At 50.8% G+C, this 19,482-nt stretch overlaps 1 protein-coding gene across 1 annotated transcript; it reads left to right on the top strand.

Annotated features, from left to right (window-relative positions):
- Positions 1-5,711: 5,711 nt before the first annotated feature.
- Positions 5,712-6,656, top strand: LOC136115600 (olfactory receptor 14J1-like). Its single transcript, XM_065861809.1, has one exon. It carries the CDS (start codon positions 5,712-5,714, stop codon positions 6,654-6,656), a length of 945 nt encoding a protein of 314 aa, XP_065717881.1.
- The last annotated feature ends 12,826 nt before the right edge of the window (positions 6,657-19,482 follow it).

Here is a 19,482-nt window from a genome sequence, read left to right as displayed (position 1 = left end):
CCACCGCTGACCATTGTCTCCAGGTTTTTCCTTGAGCAGCCTCCAGGGACAGGGACTGCTTGTGTCAGCAATGGTCCTTCGTGGGGTCCCAAACACCCTCAGAAACTTGGGGTTTTTTTCTGTCCATCAGGTCATTACAGGTTTGTTCATTCTTTCAGTACCTGCAGTTCAGGATCGTGGCAGCAGAGGGCTCAGTAACATCCAAAACGCCCTTTCAAGACAATGCTCCCTGCAGCACTTTCCTAAAGGCTTCAAGTCTGGTGTGGATGATTTCAGAGATTTCAGAATTGTAGCCAAACAGTGAGCATTTCCATAATAAAGAGTAATAAAACCAAATCTCTAATATTTCCGTCACCCTCCCAAAACCCTTATTTCCACAACAGCTGGTATCAACAATCTCCAATGAATATTGATCTAGAGAATCTCCTGAGAACGACTGAATGTGTCAGAGAAGTGGGTGCCTAAAGGATCACTTGACCGAGGAGACAGGCCAGGACACCTCAAGAGGAGTCACACTCCTCTGTACCAAGAGGTGGGTGTTCCTGGGAATCTCAGATGCCACAGCACAGTGATACTTGTGTTCGGGGAGCTGTTCAAGTGACCCATCTCCTGTTCTGTAATGGTGTCTGAGTTTGCTCAGGTCACCCCTGACTTGAGCCCCATCCACTGCTGGGTGTTCTCCAGACTCCTGTCTTCAGGAACAAAGTCCCAGGAGACCTTGGTGGTGAAGATGGAGGCAAAGAAGCCATGAAGAACCTCAGTCCTGTCTGATTCTGCCCCTATAAAGTTCAGCAGCAAGCCCATGTTCTCCCTGTCTATTCCTTTTTTTTTTTGTAAGGAAGCTGTATCAGCTCATCTTGCTCCCCTCAGCCTCCCCTTTAGGTATCAAGTCCAGGGCAACTTTGGAATCATCTCTGCATCCATGGCCAAGGTTTCTAAATTCCTCCTTTGCAGCTTCCCCTGCTTCCATCTCCTGTGTGCTGCCTTTGTGCTCTGCAGCTCGATCAGTTCAGAGGAGCAGCCTCACAAGATAAATGCTTCTTTTTATGGGTACTCGGAGGGATCATTCTTGTGCTTGGAGCAGCCTGTCCTATAAGGCTGATCAGATTTCCTGAGCTCCTTCACCCTCCATGACTTTACCACATCACCACCTCTACCTGCCATCCCCTAGTATGTCAAAGTCTTCTCCTCTGGAGCCCACCAGCCTGTGCTCTGCTGCTGGCCTTCCTCCCTCCCCTCTGCTGCCTGGGACCCCACTGTGTCCTGGTCACAACAGCCAAGGTGGACACTCATGTTCACATCCCTCACCATCTCTTCCTTCTTCGTTGTTGCCAGATCCAGGTGAGCATCACCCTTGATGGCCCATCAGGCAGCTCTCTTAAGCATTTGGCCCAAGATCCTTTGGACTGTTGGCACCTACAGCTTTGCCTGGCCAGTGACTGTCACGGCAATTACAGTGCCCCACAGGAACCTGCTCATTGACTGGAGACTTTCATGCGTTGCTGAAAGATCTTTACAATTTCTTCTTCACGATCAATTATTTTGTAACATCCAACGCACTGTCACCCTGTGCTGGGTTTATGGCAAAGTCTTGGAACGAGGGGTGGGTGTGGTTGTGCTACAGTTGTCACCTCTCTGAGAAGACAACCGGAGTTTGACCAACGTCAGACAGAGCTGATTTCAGCTGCTCCAAAATGGACCCACTCCTTGCCAAATCTGAGCCACTCAGTGATGCTGGCAGCACCTCTGGGATATTGTATTTGAGAAAGGGTAAAAAACGCTGCACAACAGCAGGTGGGAGAGAGGAGGGAGGAGATGTGAGAGAAAAGCACTGCAGACACCAAGGTCATATCCCATAGGAGCCAAGCAGGTCCCTCAGCAGGCCAAAGCTTGCTCTCCTGAAATCCTGCTCTTTGCCTTGTGATCATCTCCCAGGAGCCTCAGCTCCACTTTCCCATCCCTGACTATTCCATCCTGACCAACTCTTTCTGGTTTGTAAGTGTGAAGTCCCACAGGGCACCTCACCTCACTGACTTCTCAGTCACCCGTGTCAGGAAGATGTTGTCAATGGGCTCCAACCCCTCCTGGATGGCTGGTACCTTGCAGATATTGGGATATCTCAGGTCTGCCATGAGGACACAGCCCTGGAAAAATGAGGCTTCTTTCATTTGTCTGAAGGAGGTCTCATCTAATTCCTCTTCCTGACCAGTGAGTCTGTACCTGATGTCCAGTGATCAAAACATTGCCCTCCTCAATGTTCAGCTGACATTGTCTGTCCCCAGGCAGAGCTCCATGCATCTGTTATTTACCCATCAGATAACTCTGAATATTGACAAGATGAAGTGACCAGTGCTGTATCAGAGTGGGACAATAACCCCATCCATAAGGACAGAGCAGGACCTGACACACTGATCAGTGACCCTGAGGAGAAGGGCCTGGGCACTCCAAGGTCCCCACACCAGCCCGTGCTGCACGCTCACCATGAACAAGGCAGCTGCACACGGGGCTGCATGAGGAGGAGCGTGGGCACCCAGACACCTGGAGTTCTCATCCCATTCGGTTCAGCACTGGTGTGACCCCACACACACGGGGGTGTGCCAGTGTGCGGTTTCCCAGTTTGGAGAAGCAGGGAGGAAGTGGAGAGTGCAGGGCTCTGCCAAGGCAGGTTCAGCACCTTGTGCACATGGGGTGGGATGCTGAGGGACCTGGGCTGCTTTGGCCCAGCAGCGCTGGGGAGGCTGCAGCAGTGCAGGAGTAGCCTGAGAGTGCTTGAAGGGTGGTTTCAGAGGTGGTGGAGGTTTTCTTCATAGCGGGAAAGAGCGTGAAAAAGAAATAATGGCCCAAAGTGCAGCTGGGGAGGTCCAGGCTGGATATGAGCAGCAAGGAATGTGACTGGAAGGGCAGTGCTGTGGTGGAGCAGGTCAGCAGAGGGAGTCTGCATCAGCCCAAGGCTTTGTGCTTCAAGGAGGAGCTGGGGAGGATGCAGAGATCTCAGCAAAGGAAGGAAGATGCTCAGACAAGAGCAAGGTGGGGCAGCAGGGGGGATGTCTGCAGCCTGCAGGGAAAGAGGTGCAGGGGATGCCACAGCACAGGAAAGGCTGTGGTGGAGATGATCAAGGGACATAAAGAGGCTGAAAGCCCCCAACAGACATCAGCTCCTTCTCCCCTTGGCTGTTGTCTCCACCTCTTATGCCTGTGAGGAGACACCTTGTCCTTTCAGCACAGGGGCCTCATGGCCTCCTTGTCCCCAGCCAGGAACCTGGGAGCTGTGGGACCATAGTCCTGCCCTTGGCCTTGCACAGCCCCACATCACACTGTCCAGGAAGGGCCATGGGCAACGTTGGAGGCACAGGATCTGCCTTCCCAGGGCTGGGGATCAGGGGTTGGCCCTTTGGTTAATGAAGCAAATTCAGGTTTACTCAGCATCAGAGCCACCTTTCACTTGCTTACCCTTTGTTCTGCTTCAAGTTTTCTGTCCCAGCTGCCCTGGGGATGGTTTCTCAGTTGTGTCCCTCAGTGGGATTCATTAATATTACAAGAAACTTTGAAATTTAGATCTGAGTTTGAATTCTTCAACTTGTCCTCAGGGTTTGAGGTTCATGGACTCTGCACCAAAGCCACCAGAGGGGTCATTAAAGCACCTTGGGCTGCTCCTGTGCTGCTGAGCTGGGCTGGGCTCCTGGGACAGAGGGAGCTCCTGGCAAGCAGCAGCGCTGCAGAGAGACAGCTCTGCCCAGGAGCAGCTCCTCTGCACAGCGCAGCAGGGCTGAGGGCTCTGCCTGCAACGGGAGATGAGCCAGAAAGAGAGGGGAAATGCAGTGTGGGCTGGGAGGTTTTCTGTGAGTTCACAAGGAGAAAAATCTTCACACAGAGTAGGTGGTGGGATTTGCTGACGCTGGTACAACAAACTAGACAGGTAAGGAAAACTATCAGAAACTTTCTTGTATAGCTAAGGAGGACATGCAGCAGAGCAGGGAATTCCTTCATGAACCATCAGAGGCAGCTGCCTCCTGCTGAGGATGACTCCAGGTGTGTGAAGCTGTTTCTGCACCCAGGGTTGCCCTGCAGAGCAGGGTCCCTGCCAAGGAGATCCCCACAGGTCTGTGTAGAGAAGCTGTGGGTGGAAGGAGTGACCCCTATCAGGGCAGGAAAGGTGCTTCTGCTGTGGAGAGGGTACTGTGTGGGTCAGCACTGCTCACAGCTCCAGATCACCCCCAGCATTTTTCCAAGGGGATGCCTCAAGAAGATCAATGCAAGGATTACCAGACAGATAAGGAGCTTTCCTGAGCCTGCCTTTTCAGTTTCCTCTCCCAAGGGGTGGGGGGTGCAGGAAAGGATAAAATGAAAATGAGCTCTCCTGCTTAAACAAGTCACTGAGACTCCTGAACTGCAACTCTGAGTGATCAGCACATCTGGCAGAAGGCTCATAACATCCCTTCACCACCCCTCTGCCTGTGCACAGCACCTGCATCACCTGGCTGGACCCCTCAGCCTAGTCTGACCTGTCCTGTTTTCCAACCTGCAAACAGGAAGATGCCCCCAGGCAGTGCCCTGTGAACAGGCAGGATCTGTAGGGCCAGGGGGAGGGCACAGAGGGTGGGATGGGGTCTGTGAGCACTGACAGGGAAGAGACATGGACAGGGAAACACCTCCCAGGGGGAGAATCTCCAGGCAGCAGGGACAGGATCAGAAATGAGAGGAAACTAAACTCGGAATTGTTATGGGAGGGAGAACAGAGAAAAGTCCCTGTGATCCCCTGCAGTGCAGATCCCTCCTGTGAGCAGCCCCCTGGCCTCCTGTCCCACCCAGCAAAGCCTCTGCCCTCAGGGCCGGGGGCTCCAAGGCATGAAGCAGCTCCTGTGCAGCCAGAGCTCCAGTTCCTCTGCAGAGCACAGGGGCTGAGAGCAGCTGCCCGGCAATGTTGGTGTCTGGGAGGTGGCTGCACAGCTGGAGAAGGGTGACGCTGTCTGAGTGCCCGGCTGCCTCTGCCCTGGCCTCTCTCACCCCCACCCTCACCGCATTGTCCTTCTTGCTCCCCTGCTCTGGGTCACTGCTGTTGGGATCTTGTTCTTGCTCTCAGGCTCTCTGGGGATGGCAGTTTCAGCTGCAGAGTCACAGCCTGATCTTGTGGGTCCTTTCCTGCAGGTGTGTCCATGGGAACACGTGTCCAGCTTTGTTCTTACCTGTGGGGCTGTGGGCAATGCAGTCTGGGTGGCTGGGGAATGAGCTGAGTCTCCCCCAGTCAAATGTCGTTATTAGGACCCTTGTCTGTCTCGTTGAGGTTTTCTTCCAAACAGTGAGGTTACCTGCAGGATGCAAACCTGTCCTACAGCATCTGTGTGTTATCTGAAAGTCCCACAGAGAAGTGCAGAGATGCTGCAAGTGAGAAAATGCTTATTAGGAAAGGATGAGACATGCTTTGGTTCCATCCAACAAAGCTGAACCCCAGGTCAGTCTTCTGCCCCCTGTACCCATGCCCCCTGCTGCAGAGCAGGGCTGACTCCCCGGCAGCCAGCAGGCACAGGCCCTGCTCCTCACGGCACCCCCAGCCAGCTCAGACATGGAGCTGGAGGAAGGTCTGCAAAAGGACAAGGGGGTGTGGAACAATGGGAGGGTGTCTGAGAAATGGCTTTGCTTTGTTCAGAGAAGTCTCTCCTAACTTTTCACTGTCTTTTGCTTCTATGACAGTGTCCCAAGCCTACAGGCAGCAAATGTCCAACAGCAGCTCCATCACCCAGTTCCTCCTCCTGCCGTTCACAGACACACGGGAGCTGCAGCTCTTGCACTTCTGGCTCTTCCTGGGCATCTACCTGGCTGCCCTCCTGGGCAACGGCCTCATCATCACCACCATAGCCTGGGACCAGCACCTCCACACCCCCATGTACTTCTTCCTGCTCAACCTCGCCCTCCTTGACCTGGGCACCATATCTGCCACTCTTCCGAAGTCCATGGCCAACTCCCTCTGGGACACCAGCGCCATCTCCTATGCAGGATGTGCTGCCCAGCTCTTTTTTTTCTTTTTCTGTGGTACAGCAGAATATTCTATGCTCACCATCATGTCCTACGACCGCTACGTTGCCATCTGCAAACCCCTGCACTACGGGACCCTCCTAGGCAGCAGAGCTTGTGTCCACATGGCAGCAGCTGCCTGGGCCACTGGGTTTCTCAATGCTCTGCTGCACACGGCCAATACATTTTCACTGCCACTGTGCAAGGGCAATGCCCTGGACCAGTTCTTCTGTGAAATCCCCCAGATCCTCAAGCTCTCATGCTCCAACACCTATATCAAGGAAGTCGGGTTTATTGTGGTTAGTCTTTTAGTAGCATTTGGGTGTTTTGTGTTCATTGTGGTATCCTATGTGCAGATCTTCAGGGCTGTGCTGAGGATCCCCTCTGAGCAGGGACGGCACAAAGCCTTTTCCACCTGTCTCCCTCATCTGGCCGTGGTCTCCCTGTTCCTCAGCACTGCCATGTTTGCCTACCTGAATTTCAACTCCATCTCATCCCCATCCTTGTATCTGGTGCTGTCTGTTCTGTACTCGGTGGTGCCTCCAGCAGTGAACCCCCTCATTTACAGCATGAGGAACCAGGAGCTCAAAGCTGCTGTCTGGAAGCTGATGACTCAATGTTCTCCTCAAGTTATAAACTGCCCATGACTTTCTGGACAGCAGTTATAGTGTAACTCATTAGAGGCCTTGTCTGTCTTCTGTGTTTGTTTTTGTTGTTATTGGTTTTGAATTGTGATAAATGTGGTCGTTCCATTTCTAATTAAATCTTTTTTTTGTTTGTTTGTTTTTCTTGTGTAAATAAGGAGCTGTGCTTACTCTGTGTGAGTGGCCTTGCATTGACATTTTTGTTCTGAGATTCTTCTTCTAGGACTTTTTTGGGGCTGCAGAGACAATTCCTGTGTGCATGGGAAGAGGGGAAAAGAGTCCAGAACGGAAGCATTGCCAAGGAGCACCAGCACTTGGTCTTCTAGACCTTCTGTATTTTCACTTCCACACTTTGTTTCTCATCCTTTGTGTTCGTGCAAGGTCTGAGTGCTCTGGCAGCTTGGTCATCGTCCTGCTGTGTCAGTGCTGTGAGCGCAGACAGGGACAGGCAATGGACACTCTGTGACTGAAGTGGCCTTCAGAATAGTTGCTATCTCCTCAGGGCTGTGCATGAAGGCCTAGGTCTTCTTCCAAAACTTCTCTCAAGGACATGCTTAAGAAAGTGGCCCACATATTGAAACACTGGTGTACATCTGAACAGTGTGTGTGTGCAGGGATGGCACACAGCAGTGTCCTCTCACAGCCAGGCCTCCTGCCAGAGACCTGCAGGACCAGCAGAGCAGGGTCAGGTGTGCACTGGACACCCCACAGGTTCTGCCCCAGGTCACCCATCGTGGACCAGCCCCTCACAACCACCAGTTCCAGCACTGGCCTCTCCCCCAGCTTGCAGATGTTCTTTGTCTCTCCATGGAAATGCACTGAAAGAGTAGGTCAGTAGTCCATGACTCCACTGTACAGATGAGCTTTAAGCAGGCGTGTCGTGTACGTGAGGTGAAATAAGCCTGAATGAGAGCAAACGCCATCAACTCTTCCTTGGGGTTCCATGAAAGCCTGTGGGACAGAAAATGTCTTGAGATCACTTAATGTTGGTAGTAAAATCCCATGAGAAACTCACTGAATGCAGCACTGGGAAGTGCTTCTGTCCATTCCTCATGACGTGGAGCACCTCACATGAGTGCAGAGCAGGGTGACCCACTATAGGGCTGAGGTGCTTCCCCTCCTCTGGGAGTGGCAAAAGAAGGCCAGAGACACACTGTGACTCCTGTCTCTCCGTTTTAGACAAAATGAATGTCTTTGTCTCTGAACATCATGGGTGCATAAGCAGACAACAAGGCCAGCTCAGATGGGGACACCTGACACAACCCTGACATTTCTGTGTGTGACTCCAGAAAAGCACGACTGTCCCAGTGAGATTCATCTCAGCTGCCTTGGACAGGCTCATTGCAAGTGGTCCTGTCTGTTACATCACCTGTGCCCACGATTCAGGATTGTGCTCTGTAAGTGCCACAACAATCAGAGAGGTCCTGGGGTCCATGGCAAAGGTAGATGTCAAACCCTTCTTTGAAAAGACAGGAATGAGAATTGGGAGAATTACGGGCTGATCCCTGGAAAAGGGATGGGACACGTCCTCCTGTAGCCATTGCCAGGCTCTTGAAGGACAGGAAAGGGATTGCTGAACCCAAATGGGCAGGGGAAAGAAAGGCATGTTGTGGACATGGAATTTTGCAAGGCCTCAGACATGGTCTCCTGTGATGTCCTATAGGCAGATCGGTGCTGTCTGGGCTGAAGTGGACGCTGGGTGGGAAGTTGGCTGAGCAATCAAGCCCACATGTCACCAGTGGTACAAAGTCCTCTGTGCAGCCATTTACTAGTGACAACGCTCAATGACCAGCACTTTGACAAATGTCTTCATTCTCCCCCTCTATGATGTGACGCAGTGCACTTTCAGCTCCTTCGTGGATGATACAAAGTTGGGCAGACACCTTGACCAACCTCACCTGGTTCACCATTCCTTGAGCAGGAGAATGAGATGAGTTATTCTGTGAGTCAACGAGTCTTTGTCTTGGATAAGTCTTCGAAGAAAGAGTAGGTAGCGGTAGAAGAAAAAAAGAATTTAAAGAAGCAGAGGAGGAAATCTAAAAGTTTTCAACATAAATACAGCACTTCCTGTGAAGAATATTTCTCCGCTCAAAACAGTAGCAGGAAATAAATTACATGAATTTGATAAACAAACATATGTTTATGAGGTCAGATCCTGGGCCATAAGGAGAGGGATGGATGGGTGTGGGGTGTTATGAGTTCAGTTGTGTCTCAGACACTCATAATCCAGTCAGAAGCGTGTGGCTGTGAAGGGGACAGTGAGGTCAGTTCTGTCTCTGGAGGTGACAGCCAGGCAGCAGGGACATGGCTGGGAAAGAACCTCTGCCTAAGTGCCCACAGGCCCTACCCAGGAAAAGGCCTTGGAGACAGGTTGTCATGTCCATCCCACCTGAGAACACGACGGGACAGCAGCAGGAACATGGTCGTGTCTGCCAGAGAAGCTGAAAAGCCAGTAGCAATAATGGGATTTAGGAGATCATGGTGTGGTGACCTCTCTCCGGTCAGGTAAAAGACCACAAGAAGACTAACAGGTTGGGTTCCCTGCATGAAGAACAATTTTTAGAGATGGTTGAGTTTTCCTTAGTAGAAGAAAAAAAAAAAAAATGTCACAAAATGCAACTTGAATGATGGAGACTGGATAGCAGGAGGAAGAAATGTCAGTGGAAGGGCAGTGCTGTGGTGCAAAAGGTCACCCAGAAGGAGCTGGATCAGCCCATGGTTTGTGTTCCAAAGAGCAGCCAGTGAGGGTGCTGATCTTCCCTCAGCCTTGCACACCCACATCCCACGGTCCCAGGAAAAGCCCTGAGCCGTGTGTGAGGGACAGGATCCCCCTTCCCATTGCCTGGAGGTCATGGCTTCTCCTTTCAATTTTTGAAAGCAAACCAAGGGGTTTCTCAGCATCAGAGCTGAAGAAAAGACTAAAAGGAGACCTCATGGTGGCTACAGCTTCCTCACAAGGGGAGAAGGAAGGGTAGGTACTGATCTATTCTCTCTGGTGGCAAGTGACAGAACCCGAGTGAATGGCAGAAGATGTGCCACAGGAGGCTTAGGTTGGACATGAGGAAAAGATTCTTCACCCAGAGGTGCTGGACAGTGAACAGGCTCCCAGGAAGGTGTCACGACCCCAACCTGACAGTGTTCAAGAAGAGACTGGACAACGTCCTCAGACACATGGTGTGACCTGTGGGGTGTCCTGTGCAGGGACAAGAGTTGGACTCGATGATCTTTGTGGGTCCCTTCCAACTCCGGACATTCTGTGATTCTATGAAACAATAGGTCAAAAGTCCATGTTTTCATTACACAGATGAGATGTAACCATACACATCGTGTGCATGTCCACTGTGTGCATGTGGTGAGATGAACCCAAGGGAGCACTGATGCTGTCAGCTATTCCTTGGGGTGCCATAAAGGTCAGTGGGACAGAGATGGTGTTCAGGGGTCTCTTCCTACCTGTGTTATTGTAGGATCCCATTAATCTTTTCCTTGGAGAGCTCTTTCACGTCAGAAGAGACAAAGGAAGATGAAGAAAAAAACAGAGTCAGAAGCAGTGTAAATACAGCAGCTCCTCTGAGGAATGTTTCTCCACTCAAACCCTTGATAGGAAATCTATTGGATACATTTGATGAAAGCAGCTCAGTTTGATTTGCTCACACACTGGACCACAAGGAGGGTGATGGCTGCGTACGATGCCATGTGGTCACTTGTGTCTCAGGAACTCATACTCCAGTAGGAAGCCAATGGCTGTGGAGGGGGCTGTGAGGTCACTTCTGCCTCTGCAGGGGACAGGCCAACAGCAGGAACATGGCTGGGAAAGGACTGTGAGGTCACACATACGAGACGAGCAATTGGGCCCAATCAGCATGGCTTTGTGAAAGGCAGGTCCTGCTTGACCACCCTGATCTCCTTCTATGACAAGGTGACCGGCTGAGCAGATGAGGGAAAGTCTGTCGTGGGGAGTGAATCCGCCACACAGACTGTGGGTGTTGTGTCCTTAGACTGCAGTAAAGCCTTTGACACCGTATCCCACAGCATCTCCTGGAGGAGGTGCAGCTCATGGCCTGGATGGTGTATCTGTAATGGGTAAAGAACTGGCTGGAGGGCATATTAGAGCCACTGGTCCCCTTCCTGTTCACATGGGCATCTCTTATATGCGTCACTGCTCTCTGCCCCAGTGTAGACAGACACAAGGCCTTCTCCACCAGCTCCTCTCACCAATGCCACTGTTTTCTACAGAACCCTATCCTTGACTGTGGGATGCCCAGAACAGCCCTCATGAGACACTTTGACAAAGTCTTTTTTCTACACCATCCCCACATCCCTGCTCAATCCCCTCATGTACAGTTCAAGGACCAAAAAGGTTGGGTACAAGTGGAGCATTGACAAAAATGATCAGGAAAGCTTTGAAATGCACAGGGAGCCCATCAACATTTTGGCCTGCTGCTCTCTTCTGAAGAGGCCCAGAGGACCTGGACAGGATTTGCTGTGTTCCAGAAATTTGCCTGGAAGGTTGGGATATGGAGAAAAGGTTTGGTCTCGGAAGGGACAGACAGGAGCTGGTGGAACTGGCTGGTGTGACCGTGAGACATCTCTCCAACACCTCAGAAAAGTCCTGGCTCTCAGGGAGGTTACATGGTCCTCTGAGAACGAAAATATCATAAATGACTTATCACAGAATCAGAGAATAATTGTGGTTGGAAGGGACCCTTAAGATCATCAAGTCCAACCATAACCTAAATCTGGCACTAAAACATATCCCTAAGTGCATCATCTGTATGTCTTTTAAACACCTTCAGTGATGGTGACTCCACAAACTCACTGGGCAGTCTGTTCTGCTGCTTCAAAACCCTTTCCTCAAAGAATTTATTCCTAATATCCGATCTAAACCTCCCCGTGTGCAACTTGAGGCCATTTCCTCTTGTCATATCACTTGCTACTTGGGGGAAGAGACCAACACGACCATGATCAAACCTCCTTTCAGGCAGTTGTGGACAGTGACAAGGTCTCCCCTCAGCCTCCTTTTCTCAAGGCTGAACAACCCCAGCTCTCTCAACTGCTCCTCACAAGACTGGTGCTCCAGACCCTTCACCAGCCTTGTCACCCTCCCCTGAACTCTCTCCAGCACCTCAATGTCTTCCTTGTCATGAGGGGCCTAAAACTGACCCCAGGATTCAAGGTGCAGCCTCACCAGTGCCCAGTACAAAGGGATGATCACTGCATTAGTCCTGCTGAAACTCGGGTTGAATCAAGGCTTGAACACCTCGGTGTGACCCAGTTGGTGACAGGTTGGACTGCAGACTCCTGAGGTCCCTTCAACCTCAGTTCTCCTATGGTCCCATTGTGATGTTGGGCTCTGTTTCTAACTGGAGCAGAGCAGACGATGATGGGGCAGGATCCACCTGTGCTGTAGGTGACCATCTAAACCAACATCTCAGCCAGTGAACCAGCCAACACCTCAGTGTGACTCGCTCTGGGCAAAGTGTGGGGAATCCTGGGCAGGGAAGGTTTAGGGGGCATGGGGCCCTATGCAAGAGACAAAATGATCTTGACTTCGTGCTTACAGGCCCATCTGATGTCAGTTAATGTCAATGAAAATTAGAATAAGAAGAACTGAAGACAAAGATACAAAGCCAAAAAAGGTGTCGACATACATTTCTTTACTTTTTCTGTTTTCTTTTGGGGGGTTTCTTTTCTTTGAAAAGGAAAGAGTTTTCCAGAACTGGGCATGGGTTTAGGACACAAATGTCTTCAGCTGCAGGGACACAAACACCTGGTGCCAGTGTGGATGCCCTGGGAACCCCTGCCCAGGCTCCACCTGCATTGCAAGTTGCTCTGGTCTCCCCAGGTCCTGTGTGATAGATGCCAGTCCCAGGCCAGCACCTCAGGTACACTGGGGCCCCTAAAATGGCACTGTCTGATTATGGTGAGAGAGCTGATGACTGATGTTTGTCTGGAAAGGTGTACATTATTGTTGTTTTGTTTGTGGTTTGTTTTGTTGTTGTTGTTGCTGTTTTGGTTTTGGTTGTTGTTATTGTTTGGTTGGTTTGGGTTTTGCTTTGGTTTTGTGTGGATTTCTGTTTCTTTTGTTTGGTTTTTTTGTTTGCTTTATTGGATATTTTTATTTAGTTGTTTTTTAAACATATTAAAATTTAGAAGGAAAAAGATGGCAGATGATGGAGAGTGACCCAGCAATGACCTCAGCCAGCTCCTTCAGCACTCAGAAGAAGTGTACGAAGGATAGGAGAAGAAATATTGGTCTTCCCCTGTACTTCTACTACCAAGACTCTATTATTTCATCTCCCTCATCATTCAGGAGTTCCCACCTCTCCTGATTCAATGTCCCTGTCAAAGGACAACTTTCCAGCACTGTCTGGATGTTTGCCCTTCCCAGTGCTCTCAGGTTTCTCCTCCACTTGCTCTTTGGTCATTCAGTTCCTCTCAACTGTCTGGTTTCTGCTTTGAGCTTCAGGGAGTTACAAACTTGCCCCATTCTTCAGAGCTCTAATTAACATGGCAGTCAACACGTTCATTGTGTTTATTTCTATCCTTTCGTGTGTCTCTGTCTAAACCAGTTCTTGTGTGGATGTCCCTGGTGGATGGTGGACCTCATCAGATCCAGCTTACACACACAGCTGAGGAAAGTGTTTTACTGTTTATTAAACTGTGCAGTGTTTGCACAGCAGAGCAGGTGGAGCTGGTGCACAGGAGCTGCAGCATCTCCTGCAGAGCTCAGTGGAGAAGTCTGATGTGAGGAAAACTGGTGCAAGTCTCTGGTGGCCAATGAGGGAACCGGCAGACTGGGGGTGGGGGTGAGGAGCGAGGTTGTCCATACAGTGTCCAGCCTCAAGGGACTGTTCTCCTGCCTGTCCAGATGTCTTCAGGAGACCCCCTGGATCAATGTCCAGTGTAGAATGCTGCTGTAACTTCTATACAATGAACAACGACAGAAAATACCCTTGAATGAAAAAAACTCCCTTATGAAATCTTCTTTGAAATCTTCATCACTAAGTGTCCCATTGAAACCTCTCCTGTTAGTTCTACAAGTCTGGAAGATTTGAAGAAAATTAGGGAAAGAAACATTGCTCATTAGGGTTTTCTGTGTTTTAATGAGCCCCATGGCGTATTTGGTGCTGAGTCCATGAACCTCAGATACCAAGCACAGACTGAAGAATCTGCTCAAGAAGTCCAAGTCAGAAGCAAACTCCAAAGTACCTTGAAGCAATAATGGGCCCCACTGAGGGCTGTTACTGACAAAGCCTCCCCAGGGACTCGTTAGAGCAGATAATTGGAGGCTGTGATTGCATCAGGCAAAGGCAAAGTGCAGCAGCTCTGATGCTGAGAAAACCCTTGGTTTGTTTGATGAAGGACAATGGCCAAGCCTTGAGCCCCTGCCCCTAGGAAGGGAGATCCTGTCCCTCACGTGTGGCTCAGGGCTCCTCCTGGGTATGTGGGGAGTGCGATGCCCAGTGAAGGACGATGGTGTGACACTCCCTGGGGGTGCAAGGAGGCAATGGGGTGCCATGGCCATGACAACCATGTGTCTCCTCTTAGGCCTCGCTGGCAGGGACATCAGCCATAGCCAAGGGGACAAAGACCATGGATCTTTCAGAGACATCCAGCCTCAGCCTTGGCCATGTCCATCATGGTCCATCCTACACTGTCCCAGGCCTGTGGCTGTTTCCCCACAGGCTGCAGACACCCCATGTGCTTCCCCACCTTGTTCTCACCCTAGTGTGTCCCCACCTGTGTTGCTGTCTCTCCATCCTCACCAGCTGTTCCTTGAAACACAAAGCCATGGCTGATCCAGAGTCCATCTCAATGACCACAGCACTGTGCTCAGAATGATATTTCTTTATCCTGAGCTCCACTCTGGACCTCCAGAGCTGCAGTTTCTGATGGTTTTCCTTTCTCATGCTGTTTCCCTCTACTAAAAAGAAAAAATGCCATCATCTTGGAAAGTGATTTTCAAGATTTCTGAAGCTACTACTATCCTTTCTTGTCATGGTTTTACCACAGCCACCAACTAAGACCATGAGAGCTGCTCACATCCTGCTCCCAGTCCCCAAGTGGGATAAGGGAGAGAATGGAAAGGGAAGGGAGAAACTTGTGGGTTTAGGAAAAAAAAAAAAAAAAGAAAACAGTGAAAATTATATACTACAAATAATAATATACTAAAATATACATAAAGTAAAATATATGATTCTCAGTGCAATCCCCCACGTAACTCCAGTTGTGCTGAACAGGCAGCCCAAAAGAAGAGAGCACCCTGGTCCTGAACAGATGATCCCAGCAAGAGAAAGTACAAGTGCAAAAGGCAGAGAGGCCCAAGGGCCAACTGAAAAACAGAAAAACATCATAAAACTGAACTAACACTGAACTCCCAATAGAATGGAACTTCCAAACAGAGCCAACCAAAGTAGCTGGCAAACCAAAACTGACTGGCTGGAAAAGGTATCTCCAGCTTTATAGTGAGCATGACACCAATGGTAAAGAATAGCTCGTTATTGACCTGGATGTCAGTCAAGGTGCTGTCCTGTCTGTGCCCCCTCCTGCCAATTTGCACCTGCAGCTGGACTCCAGAGAAGTCCTTGGTTTCACTGACAATAGTCCAGGTAAATTAAATAGAAATAGATAAATTAAATTAAGAAAATATACTCAGTGCTATCCCCCGTGTAACTCCAGTCACACGGAACAGCCAGTCCTGCAGAAGGGAGCACCTTGGTCCTGAGCAGCCCATCCCAGCAAGAGAGAGCAAAAGGGCAACAGGCAGAAAGGCCCAAAGGCCAACTGCAGAATGGTAGAACCGCAAAAGGCCGAACTGACATCGAACTCCTGACAGAATGAAACTTGTGAATGGAACAACCAAACCAGCTGGAAAACCCAGAGTAACGGATGTAACAAGCCCTAAAAGCCGGCTCCAACTTTAGAGTGAGCATGATGCTAACCATAGGGAATATTTCATTGATCAGCCTGCATGTCAATCCAGGTGCTGTCCTGTCTGTGTCCTCCCCTGCCAATCTGCATCTGCAGCTGGATGGCCAAAGAAGTCCTTGGTTTCCCTGACAACAGCCAAGATCTCAGTGAGTTCTGACATTCCTTTCATAGCAAATGGCAAACACTGTGAAGCTGCTGAAAGAAAAAAATGAACTCTATCCTAGGGAAGAAACAGCGTTATCTCACTATTCTCATAGTAAATCTAAACAAAAGACTGTACTGGATGTGAAGGAAAATGTATGAAGAATATTAGCTCAATGTCAGTAAAAATAGTACATTTCCTCAGCCTCCCCTTCACCAGGCTAAAGAAGTTTGGGTCTCTCAACATCTCCACATGTGACCCAGACTTTCTCTGGCCACATGGCAGCTCCTCCCCGTTCCTCCAGAATGGGGAACCTCACACTGGGACACACCGCTCCAGATGTGACCACACCAGTGCTGAGTCACGATGGACAATAACTGCCCTTGTCTGGCTGGCCACGCTCCTCCCAGTGCAGCCCAATGTGCTCATGGACATATTCCTGTTTAGCACCACTGAGAACTGGCTGAACATCCAAGCTCAGAGGGTTGTGAGCAGTGGCACAAAGCCCAGCAGGAGGTACCATGAGTACCACTAAAGGACACCATATCCCTACCCAACCTCTCCTCCTACAGGTGTCACTTGGGTCCCTGGAACCATCTCAGTGACAAGGTGGAGAGCACTGCCTGTATAGGGTGGAGGAGATGGGGTCTGGAATGAGGGTCCAGGGGCAGTTTCTCGTGGTTGTTCACACAGTGACAAGCTGGGCTGGATATTTGGAGAGAGAAACACTTCCTAGGGGCCTCCAAAGGGCATGGCGATGGTCTACGGTTTCCTGCATGCTGCCTTTTCTGGTGGAGATCACAGAGGCTGCCAGCCCTTTAGAGGACCCAGGACAGGCCTTGTCCTTCCTCTGGTCACAGCTGGACCCCAGTTCTCCAGCTCAGACCCAGCTCAGGAGCCTTGTCTAGGGGTGACTTTTGGGGTAAGGTTGACAAGAGGGGTGCATAAGTTTGTCTTCAGGACATGTGATGAGCACCAGGACTGAAGTACCAGAGCAAAATGATGTGGCTTCTGGGTGAATACTTTCTTCGGTGCAAGACCTGACACAGGGTCCCAGACTTGCTTTCCATGCCACCCTTCACGAGGGATGATGCACTAAGAGACGGTAAGTGGGGGACACCAATCCTTCTCCAGCTACTTCCCAGGCCTGGTGAAGCACCAGGACAGCAAGGATTTCTGGCCCTGCACCCTAAGCTCTGGGTGTAATCTTGGGGCAGCTGAACAACAGCATTTTTCTCTCCAAGGCCATTTCCAGCCCAGGTCAGCTCCTGTCTGACCTCCCCCATCCCTCCTCTGATCTGCTCTGGAGCTCCTGGCCCCTTCCCTGCGCTCCCCACAGGACCTCAAACTGGCAGTGATGCTCTAAGTTCTGCAGGTTGGCTGCAGAACCATGGGGTGACTGCAGACTGGTTGTGCTGCTCAGTGAGGGACACAGATGCAGCTGGATGGGCTGCACTGTCACTGAGCTCTTTCCTGGGTGTCTAAAGCTCTCGAATGAGTTCAGAGCATTTCTTGGGACTCATTGGATTTTCCACTCATTTCGGTTCAGCAATCCCTTCCTTGTCCTTCAGGTGCCTAGAGACTGGTGCAGGAAGACGTGGCACATCTTCTGCCATTCCCTTGGTTTCTCTCACTGTCATAGAGAGAAGAGCTCAGCCCTGCCCCTCCTGCTCCCCTGCTGAGGAACCTGCAGCCCCATGAGCTCTGCCCTCAGTCTCCTCTACTCCAGCTAAGCAAACCCAGGGACTTCAGCCACTCCTCATACGGCTTCCTCACCAAACCCTTCACCAAATTTGCAGCCTGTTCTGGACACTCTCCAGTAGCTTTATCTCCTGAGGTCAGCCCAGCGCAGAGCAGAGCGGGACAATCCACCCCCCCCTGCCCGGCTACCCTGCCTGGCTGGCCATGCTGTGCTGGATGCACCAGGACACGGGTCCCTCTTGGCTCCAAGGACACTGGTAGCTCTTGTTCAATTTCCTGTCGACCAGAACTCCCAGATCCCACTCTGCAGAGCTGCTCTCCAGCATCTCGTCCCCCAGCCTGTATGTACCGTAGGGACAAAGTACCTCTCTGAACTGAGGTGAGAGATCCAGGCTAGAGGGATTAGTCCATGATGATTAGGGCAGATTTGATGGGGGGTCCAGTGCACAGGGGCACAGCCCAGCCCCTGCTCTCCTGGTGCTGCAGGTCTCTGGCAGGAGGCCTGGCTGTGAGAGGACACTGCTGTGTGCCAACCCTGCACACACACAATATTCAACTGTACAATGGTGTTTGCATCTGTGGTCACTTTTGTGGTCATGCTCTTGAGATAATATTTGGAAGAAGACCTAAACCTTCAGGTCCTGCCCTGAGGAGATCACCTTTCTCTCTGGAAAGGCTGCTGTGAGGCCAACTCTGTCACAGCAGTGCCCATTGCCTGTCCCTGCCTGTTTAACATGATTTATTAAAAAAGAAACATCACCAACACACAAACACACAAAAGTCTGGGCCTCTAATGAGTTACATTAAAACTGTTATCTGTTAAAGAGCAGATGACAGACACTTTATTACTTTTTAAATGCATCCCGCCATTAGTTTATTCAGGGCATCCTTGAGCTCCTGGTTCCTCATACTGTAGATGAGGGGGTTCACTGCTGGAGGCACCACCAAGTACAGAACAGACACCACCAGATCCAGTGAAGGGGAGGAAATGGAGGGGGGCTTCAGATAGGCAAAGGAACCCGTACTGATAAACAGGGAGACCACGGCCAGGTGAGGGAGGCAGGTGGAAAAGGCTTTGTGCTGTCCCTGCTCAGAGGGGATCCTCAGCACGGCCCTGAAGATCTGCACATAGGACACCACGATGAACACAAAACATCCCTCAAAAGAAAAAGCACCAAACATAAGAAGCCCAAGTTCCCTGAGGTAGGAGTGTGAGCAGGAGAGCTTGAGGATCTGGGGGATTTCACAGAAGAACTGGTCCAGGGCATTGCCCTTGCAAAGGGGCAGTGAAAATGTATTGGCTGTGTGCAGCAGAGCATTGAGAAACCCAGTGGCCCAGGCAGCTGCTGCCATGTGGACACAAGCTCTGCTGCCCAGGAGGGTCCTGTAGTGCAGGGGTTTGCAGATGGCAACGTAGAGGTCGTAGGACATGACGGTGAGAAGATAAAACTCTGCTGATGCTAAAAAGACAAACAGAAAGAGCTGTGCAGCACACCCTGCATAGGAAATGACCCTGGTATCCCACAGAGAGTTGGCCATGGAGTTGGGGACAGTGGTGGAGATGAATCCCAGGTCCAGGAGGGAGAGGTTGAGCAGGAAGAAGTACATGGGGGTGTGGAGGTGCTGGTCCCAGGCTATGGTGGTGATGATGAGGCCGTTGCCCAGGAGGGCAGCCAGGTAGATGCCCAGGAAGAGCCAGAAGTGCAAGAGCTGCAGCTCCCGTGTGTCTGTGAATGCCAGGAGGAGGAACTGGGTAATGGAGCTGGTGTTGGACATTTGCTGCCTGTGGGCATGAGGACCTGTGCAAGGAGGAAAGGACACTGATGGTTTAGATGAGACTTCTCTGGAGGAAACCAAAGCCATTCCCCACAGACGTCCCCCACAAAGAGGCATTTTTTTTTTTCCAGGAGAACGTCCTGGCTGGAGCCCTCGTCAGTGCTTGATGAGTGTTCAATGAAGAGCAGGGTCTCTGCCCAGGGGCTCTTGAGGACTCAGCCTGACCCTGTGTGATTGGGTGGGCAGGGGCCAGTCCTGGGGTTCATCTTTGTCAGCTGG

This window comes from Patagioenas fasciata, chromosome 10 (genome assembly GCF_037038585.1).
Source record: "Patagioenas fasciata isolate bPatFas1 chromosome 10, bPatFas1.hap1, whole genome shotgun sequence".
NCBI classification, from domain to species: Eukaryota; Metazoa; Chordata; class Aves; order Columbiformes; family Columbidae; genus Patagioenas; species Patagioenas fasciata.
Note: the sequence above shows the minus strand (reverse complement) of the source record. Positions and strands in the feature narration are given on the sequence as shown.

Bases quoted from the DNA above. Each gene is read 5' to 3' on its own strand.
- LOC136115600 (XM_065861809.1), top strand. From the start codon at position 5,712: ATGTCCAACAGCAGCTCCATCACCCAGTTCCTCCTCCTGCCGTTCACA.